The sequence below is a fragment of the Callospermophilus lateralis genome, chromosome 16, assembly GCF_048772815.1.
Source record: "Callospermophilus lateralis isolate mCalLat2 chromosome 16, mCalLat2.hap1, whole genome shotgun sequence".
NCBI classification, from domain to species: domain Eukaryota; kingdom Metazoa; phylum Chordata; class Mammalia; order Rodentia; family Sciuridae; genus Callospermophilus; species Callospermophilus lateralis.
Genome location: NC_135320.1, coordinates 59,411,681 through 59,424,952, shown reverse-complemented (window position 1 = coordinate 59,424,952; position 13,272 = coordinate 59,411,681). Strand labels below are relative to the sequence as shown.

Below are 13,272 nucleotides of genomic sequence, written 5' to 3'. Positions count from 1 at the left end.
TCTAAATAAAATACAAAATAGGACTGGGGATGTGGCTCAGTGGTTGAGTGCCAGGTTCAATCCCTGATGCCAACAAAATAATAAATAAATAAATAAATAAATAAATAAATAAATAAATAAATAAATATTTAGTTGTGAACTTAAGTTTCTTAAATGTCATATGATTAAATTAATGTGCAATGAAAATTTATTTTTAAAATTTAATAAAATACATAAGAATTTTTAAGATTAGAAGTTCCTAAACAATCACTGTATTTATCTAATCAAAAATTCCTAGATGGAAAAGCTTGGTAATTGATTTAATAATTATTAGATAATTATAAGACTATATAAATTGTGATTATATTCATGAAGACTTAACTATGGTGTTGTTTTTTATAATTGATATTTAAGGAATTTGTATGTCTAAAAGTATATTCCAACTAATTTCATTACACCAGGTAGCCAATCCTATATTAATACTACAACTTAAAGAGCACAAATTCCTATATTAGCAATATTATATTTGTATAATGCATGTTTCAATGTGTTTTAATATACAACACCACATTTGACCATATAAAACACAAAAGAGACCTTTTATCACCTAGTTTTTACAGATAAGAAAATAAAGAGCTAGTTAATAATAACAGAATAGCTATCCTAGTTAATGATTCACACACATTGCCTTACTGGATGGATACACAAAGCAGAATGTTGGGAATGAAAGAAATGCACTGACTTCCCTTTCTCAGAAAGCCAACTTGGATTAAAAGTCTAGAGTCACAGAGTTGGTACACTGTAGAAACAGTTGCTACACTGTAAAAACCCACACTCTTTCTCATACCATATTGCATTCTAAAAATAAATGGCTTTTAATAGAGGAAAAATGACTTTAGGATTGTATTTAGGAAATCAACAGTGAAATGAACTTGAACAAAGGTTGAAGTTTGCAGAGTGATGAGCAAAAAAAGAAAGGTAAAATGAAGAGGAAAGGCCTCCAAAAAAGGAAAGGTAAATTAGGCAAATAATTTATAAAATAACTGTTTATAAGTACTGAATTGTCACAATTGATTCATTTAGGTTTGGGAATTAATTATGAATTGGCAAAGAAAATCTTAAATGCTCTCTTTCCTCTTTATTCTAGTCTTTCCTGTACTTCAGGCCACCAACCATTGAATACTGCAATAGCCCAAATGGTCATATGTCTTCATTCCCTTCTCTTACAAGTCCATCCTGCTCACTGTTACCAGGTTACTTTTACATAATAGACACATATACAATTTCTAGAATGCCTAGAAATACAAGCATCCTTCACAATGAGCATCAAAATTACTATTTTAGTTCCTTTGTAACCTGTTTGTTTTTCATTTTTCCCCACCTCTCTCCTCCTTTCCTTCCTCATCCTTCCTTCCTCTTCCTTTTCCTTCCCTTCCCCTCTCTCCCAACACCTTTTCCTTTCGTTTCTTATTTATGAGGTTATCTATGTTCAAAATAATGCAGGTGACTACACATTGAAAACTATCCTAAAGGAACAAATATTTTCTCCATCCATCCCATTGTGTTTCTAAAGAGATATGACTTTTTAATAGATAGGGTTTAATATATAATACTGACAATGAATTAATTACTGACAGTCAATTATGTTGTATCTGCTAACTTTCCAAAGCCAATCGATATTAACAAACAACAATAACAACATAAACAATGAATTAGAAACAAAGTTATTTGAGACATTAGATTTTATCAGCCATATCTTCAAAAGCACTTATTTTCTATTAAAATCTTTACAGGATATTTAATTTTACAGAAGAAGAAACAAAGATCCAAAGACGTTAAAGACAAAGATCATAAATTTATAAGAAGAAATGAACTTAAGACCCAAGCATCCGTCTTCCATTGGAGTCCTTTAAACACCATGAAATTTGAAAAGCCCCCAGTAGATTAAAAAGTTCATGCGTACTTTGAGAAAAATACTCTAAATGTGTATATTGAGTTTTACAAATGAATTGAAACATGTGTAAGTAAATTACACCACAATACAATCCTACTTATTTCCATTTGGTATTGTTTCTTAAGAAAGCAATTTGATCAAGAATAGCACCAAGATTCCTAAAGAACTACAAAAAAAATATATATATATGATGATATATAATAGTTGGCTCAATGATCACAATAAAGTTTAATTTGATTTTAAGTATAAAATTGATATTTTTAGATTATGTTCTGAAAATACAAAATTATAGCAATTACTGTACTAAGAAATTAAAGTAATAATACTTAACACTTATACATTACTTAATAGGTGACAAGTATTGTTCTAAGCAATTTAAGTATATCAAATTAATTAAGAAAGCAAATTTGTAACATACTCACACAGTAAATAATATTGTTTAGAATGAATAGAGTTTGCTATTATTATTCTTCCAAGGTAGTTAGTACTCTACCACATCTTTCAGCATCCCTTTCCTTAAAACTTGATTTTCTCTATTCACTTATTCCCATGAAGTTTTGTATGTAATAAAAGCTCCTGCTCCGGGAATATTTATATTTCAGTGTTCCAGAAGGCCTAAGAGCTTTGCATTGTCAAAATTAGCTATTAGAGAATAGCAGAATATGAAGTACTATGATAGATAATGGGAAAAATATTTTGGGTTGAAAACCTATCCAAAACCCCTCATAACTTACCTTTCCTCTTTAAAGCTGACACTGAATATGTATCATAATCTGAATAAGTTTACATAAGTTACACAGTACAAAATAATTTTATCAGGTAGGTTTTGTTATTATACTATTGTTCTTTTATTCTTGAGAGCTCTGCAGAGAAAGGGACATGTCTTATTCATTCTTGCATCCTTAGTGACTACCTGGACAGCAGTTTTGGTCAAATTGAACTAAATCTTTAGCTAATGTCTTACATATTATAATTGAATGAAGTCCATGCAAGAAAAAGATCATCCATCTGAAGGGGCATGAGATTCAAAGTCTAGACTAAAGATATGCTACTATGTGCATTGAAAGTTTATTACCCTCTAGAATTCTGCTCCTTTATCTGTAAAGAAAGTTTTATTAAAAGATTCATAAGGTCTCTTTAAATCTAAGTCTTGACTTTGAATCTAGGAGCTAAACCACATAACACTGATAAGTGTCTTGGAAAAAGTACAAGCAGATAGTTTGGGGCCAAATGGCTCTCCATAGCAAAGATGTGGACTTGGATTTATCCGATAAAAGGTGAACACAAAGATTCCCACATGTTCTTCATATGTTCTGTTCCCTTGATCTTTTCTTTCAGCTTTTGCATACACCAAATAATTTGACTATCAATACAAGGTTAACAGAATAGCTCCAACTAACTGATTACATATCTCACTAATTATAGGGCAAAGGACACTACGTCTATTCCAGAATTGTATGTGAGTACTTCATAGCCTGACACAGAATAAAACTGACTAAATTGTTTACTCCCTTTGAATTTTATCCTACGATAACATGGTGTTAAGTCTACCACTCCATTCAACGCTTGAGCATTTCTAGCAAATGGTTACAGGTGAAATCATAGCTATCTTTTTTAATCATATTGAATATAAAAGTAGTAGAAGGAATATTGTAAATGCTTTCAACATTCATCTCTGGAATATCTCTGATCTATAAATGGGCTTTAAACAATTAAAAAACAACCTGACATCTTATAGTTACACATAAACATTACTATGATAATTAAAATTAACAATAAATTCAAAGTCACTCTCCCAAAGAAGAGAAAAAAGGAACAATTCGGCAACTAGACTTCAATTATAGGTAAATAATTTAAAAATTGAAAGATTACATTAAATAAACATGAGTGTTAGCATATATAAAATGTATAAAGTTCTCATTTTTCAAATTTTCATTCATTAATTTCTTTCTAGGTTCAATTACACCATACACAGGATTGGCATATACAACAACAGTGATTTTTAATACACAATAAAATAATAAGGTTTGTAATGAGTGCAGATAACTGAGGCCCCAATAATCATTGTCAATGTGAACCTTTACATACGAGATTAAATGAAATAATAAGAAAAAAGAACAGCCTAGAAATGAATGACTTGACAGTATTTTAAGTCAACTAAAAGTCAGAAAAACAAAACTCTACTAAGGGAATATAGTTAGTTAAAATCTTTGACCTAGTTACCTCATGTGAAACACATCTAATCTCAACATGTCTAAATGCTCTTAAACATGAAATGGCAATATATGCTTAAAACTTTTTGCACCCTTATAACTGAACATTTAGAAAGACACATCTAATCTTTCAGATCAATGATCCAAATAAATGTATATCAAAAGTTTCATTCCTAAGTACTAAGCAAAAACCATGAAGATCAAGAAACAGATAAAATGACAAATATGTAAATACAAGTTGAAAGCTCATTTAAATTTTTGTTGCTTTATGGAAAATTCATATTTTACAATATATGATTTAATTTTATTTTTGCTACATTTCACCTTTTAAATAATATCCTAGCATTTGTATTAATGAATAATTAAGACTCCAATGTAAGAAAAATTATAAATTTATTTTAGTGTTAATTAAATCTTACATGGAACATTTTAGACATTATTTATAAAAGATGAAGTCAGATAAAAATATTCTTAAGATTTAAGGGTTGGGGTTGTGGTTCAGTGGTAGAGTGCATGCCTAGCATGCACTCTCATGGAGTTCAATTCTCAGCACTGCATATAAAATAAATAAAGGTCCATCAACGACTGAAAAAATATTTAAAAAAAAAAGATTGAAGGTCATTTTGACTTAAGCACAAACCTATTCATATCTTAATTTGACCCAATAACAAGGGCCAAATGTTATGATATAGAACAGACTGACATGTTAAATCAGTATATATAGCTATATTTGCTTATACATTATTACAAAATGTATAGAGTCCTATTTTAATAGCATTTAGTTGAGGAAAGTTATGGAATTCTGTCATCAATAATTATAGGGAAACCAAATCTAAGTATTAAAAATCAATCATTTTTATTTGCCAAGGCAATATATTAATTCATATGTATAAAATTGTGAGAAGCCCATCAATATTATGTGTTAATTTTTTATGCTCATTATTGTTGAATTCATAAATTATTTTCTTTTCTATTTTAAAATACTTTTAAACATTTCAATTTAAAAACTGCTAGATTGAAAAAATGTGTTTTGGTTCTGGAATGCATATTAATATGACCACCTGTATTTTCCTTAGAATCTTGCCATTTAACACAATCAAAAAGGAAATCTAATTTTAGACCTATACATTTCAATAAAATAGGATTGGGTTAGATCAATAAGGTAAGTCTTGAATATGAATTTCATGTTCCTGAATAAACCAAAATAGAAAAATTGGATAACGTAACCTGGTAATAATAAATGTACTTATAACTACCTAATTGAAAAATGATATATTCACACACATTACAAATGATAATACAGAGTGTCTAATATATAGAAAGGCACTATTAACTTTATTTTTAGACTTGCCTTTTTTCCCATTATTAGGTAGGCTTGGTGTTTCTCCCTTGTTGTCTTTATAACATTGAAAACAGACAACAGTAATTAATAATTGAGGTCATTAACAACCCAAATAAAAGCCAAGCACATCAAAAGTATGAAATCACACACTAAAGAAATAAATCCATGCACTAAAGATGACACGCCACATTAATGAAAACAAGAGTTAAGTGTATACTTCCCAGAAAAAGCAGTAAAAACAAAAAAAAGGAACAAGGGAGTCATTTATATATTACAATTATGACTTTTAGTCAATTTAATAATTGATGTAAGAAACAGGTGAGGAACTAACTGTCAGGTCCAACAAGTGGACTTACTTAGTTTAAAGAAGACAAAATTAAAGTGATGCTAACTGTTGTGTAAGTCCCTAAACTATCATTATCCTAAAACTGTCATTATTGTGGAAGCCAATTCATAAGCAGCATGAAGGGTTTCAGTATTTGTGAGAACTAGTATGATATACAGAAGTATGGGTGAACAGAAGACACTAACTGCCCAACTAAATAAAAATGGAATACATTCTTAAAAATATTGCATTAAGAGATATAGGGCTGTGGCTCAGTGGCAGAGCACTTGCCTAGCTCATGTGAGGCACTGGGTTCATTCCACAGCATCAAATAAAATTAATAGATAAAATAAAGGTATTGTGTGCATCTACAACTAAAAAATATTTTAAAAGAAAAAATATGAATTAAAATGTCATTCCCATAGAGTTCAAGGAAAATAAAAGATGTGCGGAATTCTTCCAATTAGAGTATTAAATATTCAGAATGGAGATTTTGTATACTTTTAGAACTATGTAGCTAAAATTGACTTTATTTCCATCATCAGATGTACTCTGATGAATCATTTTTCTCATTGTTATAATAATAAAAAAACTGTTGATAATAGCAATTTCAGTTTATAATGTTTTTAGTTTTAAAAACTTCAGACTCCATTCTGAGAATGTATCATGAAAACATATCTCATATACAATATGACATTGCCTTCTCATAAAAAGAGAGAAAAAAGTACACAATGTATATTCTATTCATTATGACTAAAAAGTGATCAATTAAACATTTGACAAAAAATAGACTTAAAGTTATTATTCATTGTTTAAAATAAGTTAAATTTGTTGAAACCTAGCAGCTTAGATAAGAATAGGATTCAATTCTTAGTTTCAAATAAAAATAAATAAATTCATTATTTATTTAAATAATTTTTATTATATAATATTTTATGTTTTAAAATTCTTTCAATTCTGGCAAATATTCTGGCAAAAGTGGCAAATATTATGACATGTAAACATAAGATGGTCATAAAACACCAGCCAAAAACAAAGGGTCAGCATACCATTTAAAAGGAGGACTGTATGGACACAAATTATGATTTTGAAAACATCGTATTTGTTGAACTGGAAGAAGGAAGAGGAACTAGAATGAAGAAGTTAATTGTTCTTACTTTAGGAAATAATAATCTGAAAGTGATCATAGTCTCTAAAAGTTTGAATGGGATTTTTATTCTATTCTACATTTCCATATAATTTACCTGTAATAGATTCAAAATCCTTAGAGAAGGAGCTAGAGCTTCCCTTGCCAACAGCAACACATGGTAAAATACAGTTTTCTACAAGTGGCTCAAAAAAATTTTTTTTGAGTAATTAAATAAATGTTCTGAATGTAAATGAATAAGCTGGGGTATAGGAAAGGCAGATATGTAGGTCACAGGTACAGTCCATAATTCTAGTTTGATTTAAACAAATCCAACCAGTTGAATAAATTAAATATTGTGACATGTTGCCTAGACAGGTTACATAATATCTCTTCATTAATAAAATTAGATAATTTATTATAAAATTAGTATTGAAAAGCATAAATCTGTTCTTTACTGCACATTCATAATGTGGCCCAAAGTCATGCGAAATCATTCATTTATTTTAAACACGCAGACAGACCTGCCTTGACCTCTTCTCCCAGCTTTTCTACCCCCTTCTCTTCCACATGCACAGTTTCTTCATTAACTTCTGAATTTACATGAGTAAAAGTAAAGAAAAAAAAAGACTAGATAGGTATAATAATTACTTTTAAATTAAATAAAACAAACAAAAACATTCATAATTGTATAATGAGTGATTATAAGGAGATTGATAAAGGAGTTTCTGATATGTAATTGCAAACCAAGTTTACTGTTAGTGAATTATCACACTGTCTGCTTTTATGATGATGGTGATTTGTAAAAGGAGAAATGGTGAGCTCAATATATTTGGAATATGTGAGAAACTAGGTAAAATATGCAAAATGCCTTGTCTATTGACATGGCATATTACTAGAAAAAATAATACTATATAATGTTCCTTTTGGAGAAACAAAAATGATATGACAAACTTTTACTTTTACATAATGGCAGTACAACAAAATAAGGGGAAAATAAAATATAATGATAATGTCTTGCAATTACTGAATACATTACATTTTCCATATTGCTCTTATTTTATTTCTCTTTCAACAAAAAGTAACTAAAATAAAAACCAAAATGTATGAATTTAAACTAACTAAAATAAAAGACAATATAAAATACTTAACCAAAATAATAAAGAGTTAAAATAGAACTTGCTAAACTTTTAGTTACTGAAGAGGATTAGAAAATAAATATTTCAATATTTTAATTCGAAACTAATGACATCAAAATACAAGTTCTGACAACTAACTTTTTAGGCAGTACTGAGAAAATAATTTGATGAGATTTATTTTGAGTTATTTATTTTGAGTTACCACATATGTAATTTCAACTAGAAATTGAAGACCTCTTAAAGAGATAATAGATAATTTTCATATTTAAAACTAATGAAAATTACAGTCATGTATCTATTCAAGTCTCCATATAAACACTTATGAAAATACTTTTTTAAAAAATAATCCGTACTATTAAGCTTTTTAAAAAAAGAAAAAAAAACTTTCAATTTCCTACTGAAAAGGATGAGGGAAGTTTTAGCTCATCTTTCTTTTATAAAATAAAAATATGAAAAAAAATAAATAAAAATATGGAAAAATTGCAACTGGCGACACTAAAGAAAAATTGTGGTTTTAATGGATTCTATAAAGGAAAAAAGACAAATAGTAATTAGAAGATTTGTTGATAATCCCTTAGAACCTTTATCAATCCTTATGTTCAGTATCAACAGTATTATCAGTTTTCTGGCATAATTGGTATTACCAAAAAAAAAAAAAAAACAAAACAGATCTAGTCTTATGTCAGTAGACTATTGCTTTACAAGATATTTAAATTAAAATTTTAGAAAACTGTGATGTAATCTTTTATGTTTCTGACTTCATATGCCAATAAATGATGCTGAAATTCTACCTTTAAAAATCTTGAGGAGACAAAAAATCCATAATTATTGAATTTTCCTTGTGGAAAGTCATTTAAAATTTTAGGCTTCCTAGTCTTATGCAAATAATGGAGAATTATAGAAATGCTGCTCAAATCTTTTTACCAGGCAGCATAATAGACCTCTAATCACAACAGCACTGAATTGTTCTATTATGTTATATAAGAAAACAAAAAGAACCACAAAATAGAAGTTGGTAGCCATTCAGTTACAACTAACAAGAATACATTTTCTATCAAGTTACATAAGGCAATAAAAACATTGCTGCTCAAATGCGAAGCATTTACAAATTTGTTACAATAAGTCATGACAAGATTAGTTTAGTGGCACTTTATACATTATCTTAGGTAGCTTTGCAATTTTTAGATAAACATTTCATGCATTCATTCAACAAATATTTATTCTGGGCTTACAATGTGGGCATTATTCTTTGTGTTGGACATTCATCAGTAAATAAAAGAGCCAAAAGTTTCAGAATTCTATAATTAGTAGGGGATTTTATTGTCTTTTAAATGTAAATACTCCATGTCTTTGTAAATACTCCATATATCATAATTTAATATTTTATCTTGAGTCATAATGAAGGGTTTAGTACTAAAATCATAAAATTATCGTTTAACTTTGAATACTATAAGCAATCTTGCTACAACATGAAAAATGATGTAGGAAATACAAACCACAATCACTATCTAGTTCAAAAACTTTCTTTTCAAGAAAGTCAAATTTAATAATTAAAATATCATCATAAATATAAAATGAAATATATGATGATAAATATAACTAGACTATGTTTACATCCTTAATGACATAAACACAGACTGCAATTGATATCTTTGGTTAAAGTTTTACTCAAAATCTGGAATTTGGCCTAAAAAGGAAATTAAATATTTTCAAAAGAGCAAATATTTTCTACTCATTTAAAAGAAGTTACATTCTTTGCATTCTCACTTGATGAATCAATGAAATTTAACTCCTTCTTTTTATTTCCAAGTAAAATAAAAGTTGAATACTTTATCAGAATCATAAAACAAAATAATTTTGCTGTACATAAAACTATGTAATGAAGGGACATCAATTGCAGTTGGGTTTATTTTTGCTTAACAGCCCCCCCAAAAGGCTGTCGACACAAAACAAACCCTCCTTTATGTACAGACCTTCATAAGGTTCTATCTCCTTGACTCCATTGTCTAGGGAAAACAAAATAAAAACAAAACAAAACAAAAAAAGGGAACCAAAGCACAGGGGTTAAAAACAACAGAAATTTCCAAAGGCATAGAATGAATTGTATATTAAAGAAAATGTAATGGTGATTAAGATATATACTTTTATAAATATGCATGTATATATACTTTTGCAAAACACACCCAGTTACTAAATAAAGGGATCATTTTTTAAATGAGGTTAAAATATTCTGATATCCATGCTTTTAAAGGTCCTTTACCCAAAACTTTATAAATTTATAAATGTTTCAGAAGAATGTTCATGTTTGTCAGCAAATATTGCATCTTATGTAAAAATTTGAAATTGTTAAAAACATCAGTACAACATGCATCTTTCTTTATATATTCATGATTACCTTTTTCTTGTATTCCAGATTTGAGAAGGATCACCATTGGTGTGCATCAGCTAACCAGTCCTTTGCAGTGTGTGAAAATTGATTTAGCTAGTTACTAATAAACTTTATGTAACTATCAACAATTACATAAATTTAGTTGCAGCAAAGAAATATCATCCAAGTGCTTATTTAAGACTATTAAGTTTACTTTTTAAATGCATTTATTCACATTTGAAAAATGTGCAAGAGCAAAATTGATAGCTTACTTTACCTCCAAATAATATAAATTTTAAACATAGAATATATAATATTCATAATAAAACTACTATCACGTTAAGTAAGGCATACCATTAACAAAAGAAGATAACTATCACAAAGGTAATAATAAAATCTTGATTCACCTTGGTTTCCATGTGTATTTCCCCTGTGATAAAATTAGAAATAAAACTTACTTCTCTCCAATGTTCCCTTTGGTGGAAGCTGTGGAAGCTGTCGGCCCCTTCGTCCTGCCACTGGAGTACTTGATGGGCTGGTCTGGACAGACCCAGTTCGAGGATGAGACCTACAAGATACATCATTGATATTCATTTTCAGTACAATGACTTAAATGCTTTTAATATATTTGGTTCATATGATAGCTGTGTAAGTGCTTTTTAAAAAGAGCTTTAGCTGCTGATTAAAAGGTTAGGAAAACAGAACAAAATATGGATATTTGAATGATTATTTAAATACCAAAAGATGTTTACATTTTATGTAATATGCATACATACACACATACATGCACACAAAACCCTATGATAAAATCCATGGAATAGTTAATGTAAATTAGTATTCTTTCTATATTAAAGAGGAGAATTCTGTAGCTCAAAAAATAAAAACTACTACCTCATACTTTCTATCAGATTTCAAACTTAACATTAATCTTCCTCTCTTGATCCAAAGAGATTTTTACTCAGGCTTATTTTAAACATCCCTTCATTAGAAAATATGAGACTACAAATAAAACCCTGAGTAATTCAAAATTCAGCTAAAGAAAACACTGGTTAATACATGATATTAGTGTTGACAGAAATAAACTAAAATTCTACTTTTGATTAGTGTCATTATGATGAACATTAGAAAAGTGATGTCTAATGGACACAAGTAATTTCTCATTCTGTAGGAGAAGAACATGATAGTTATGAGGGCATTTACCCAGGACTCCTGATTAATGAGAAATCACAAAACAAATGCACTCAGGACAGTTAATAAACAAATTACAATGGTAACCACACACTATTATATCCGATGAATATAAATAGTGTGTTTACATTGAAAAGGTTAGTATTGACTGTTACTAGTGATCAGTCAAAGATGATAGAAGAAACCATTTAGCTGCTGGGAAAATAAAATGGTGTGCTGGTGGTGCAAAGGGGGAAGTTAGTCTGATTGATTTATCTTTCACCTCGATAAGGCAGGTGAAGGAGGGGCAGATCTTCCAGTCATTAATGAAGGCATCGACCTCATGAGGTTTGTATCAGGACGTTCAGTGGATCTGGAGCGGGTGGTGGTCCGCTCAAGGTGAGGCCGTTGTTCTGTTGATCTGGATCTGTGATATGGCTGTCTATCTGCTGCTTCACAATCCCTGAAACGTTAGTCAAAAAGCAGCTCAGTTGATCTTTGTGCCCTTCTTCTATTTGGTCATGATGTATCAAACTGATTTTGAGAAAGGTAATTGTTTAAAATTATTGAGTATGTTTTAAAAAATTTCCCCAACATATTTTGAGCAAAATCTCACTAAACTTCTTAAGAATTTCTAAGGAATCGCAATCTGTCTATAATAAAAACTCCTGTTGAATGTAATAGGAGTTGCTCAGTTATAATCAATGAAAACCAAAACTGCCTGCTTTCCAAAATGAATCTCCTAAACATAATATGTGAACTGTGTGAAGTATTATTGTATTTTAAAGGAATTCAATGACTTTTCCTAATATTTTCAAAATAGTGAAGAAAATGATGTAAACATTGATTCTCAAGCCCCTAACACTGTTTATTAGTATACCAACTAAGATATAAAAATACTTTCAACACAATAATAATATTCTGATAAACCTGAACATTCAGACAGAAAAATCAAAATGAGGTTATAGAAAAATAGGGCACCTTTGAAGTATGCAGCCATATTTAAACATGACCCCAAAAAGAAATCACTCTAGGGATCTGGTTAATCAGTCATCTACCTCAGTGTACTTTAGCTATACCAACCAATTCAAAATGTGTCTTAATTCACTGAAATAATGTGGTCTCTTTGACCACAAATAAATCTAACACTAAAACTTAATAGTTGTTGAAAGAAAAATAGTAAATTTAAATAACTTATCATTATTGATTTTTGTATTCCTGAAACTAATATAATGCTTTTATACCTAACTTGATCAATAAATGCTTTCTAACACCAACCCCACAATTTGTAAGAAACCTTAAAAACATTAGGTTTGGTCTAGAACTCAAAGTAGTATACACCAAAGTAATACTTCAAAAAATGTTATTATATTTCCACCCAGTTGAGATTACAAAACAAATATGCTTATATATTATAGTGAGTAAAACAGCATTAATCTCACCAGAACTTCCACTTTACCTATAAATTCTCTCAACCTTATTTTTGATAGTGAAAAACTACAAGCAATTAAAGAAAAAGAGAAAAGAACACAATTTCCAAAATATCTTATAATTTTAAGCCAGAAGACTTTAAATTAGAAGACTTTAGAAAGTAAATACTGGATTTATTGTATTACACATCCTGCAATCTCCTAAATTTTCTTTATATTTTCGTTCCAC

The 13,272-nt window shown here is 29.1% G+C and overlaps 1 protein-coding gene across 37 annotated transcripts in view; it reads right to left on the bottom strand.

Moving 5' to 3' along the window:
- Positions 1-13,272, bottom strand: part of Rims2 (regulating synaptic membrane exocytosis 2) — a 551,056-nt gene that overhangs the window by 162,694 nt on the left and 375,090 nt on the right. For 22 of the 37 annotated variants that reach the window (XM_076836166.2, XM_076836176.2, XM_076836162.2 and 19 more), the window contains 2 exons: positions 11,897-12,076; positions 10,905-11,014 (listed from right to left, as the gene is read on the bottom strand). In XM_076836166.2, coding sequence (XP_076692281.2) covers positions 10,905-11,014; positions 11,897-12,076 — 290 coding nt within the window. Of the gene's footprint in view, positions 1-10,051; positions 10,085-10,904; positions 11,015-11,896; positions 12,077-13,272 lie in introns of all 37 variants that reach the window. The other 15 variants (XM_076836181.2, XM_076836179.2, XM_076836168.2 and 12 more) reach the window with 3 other exon arrangements.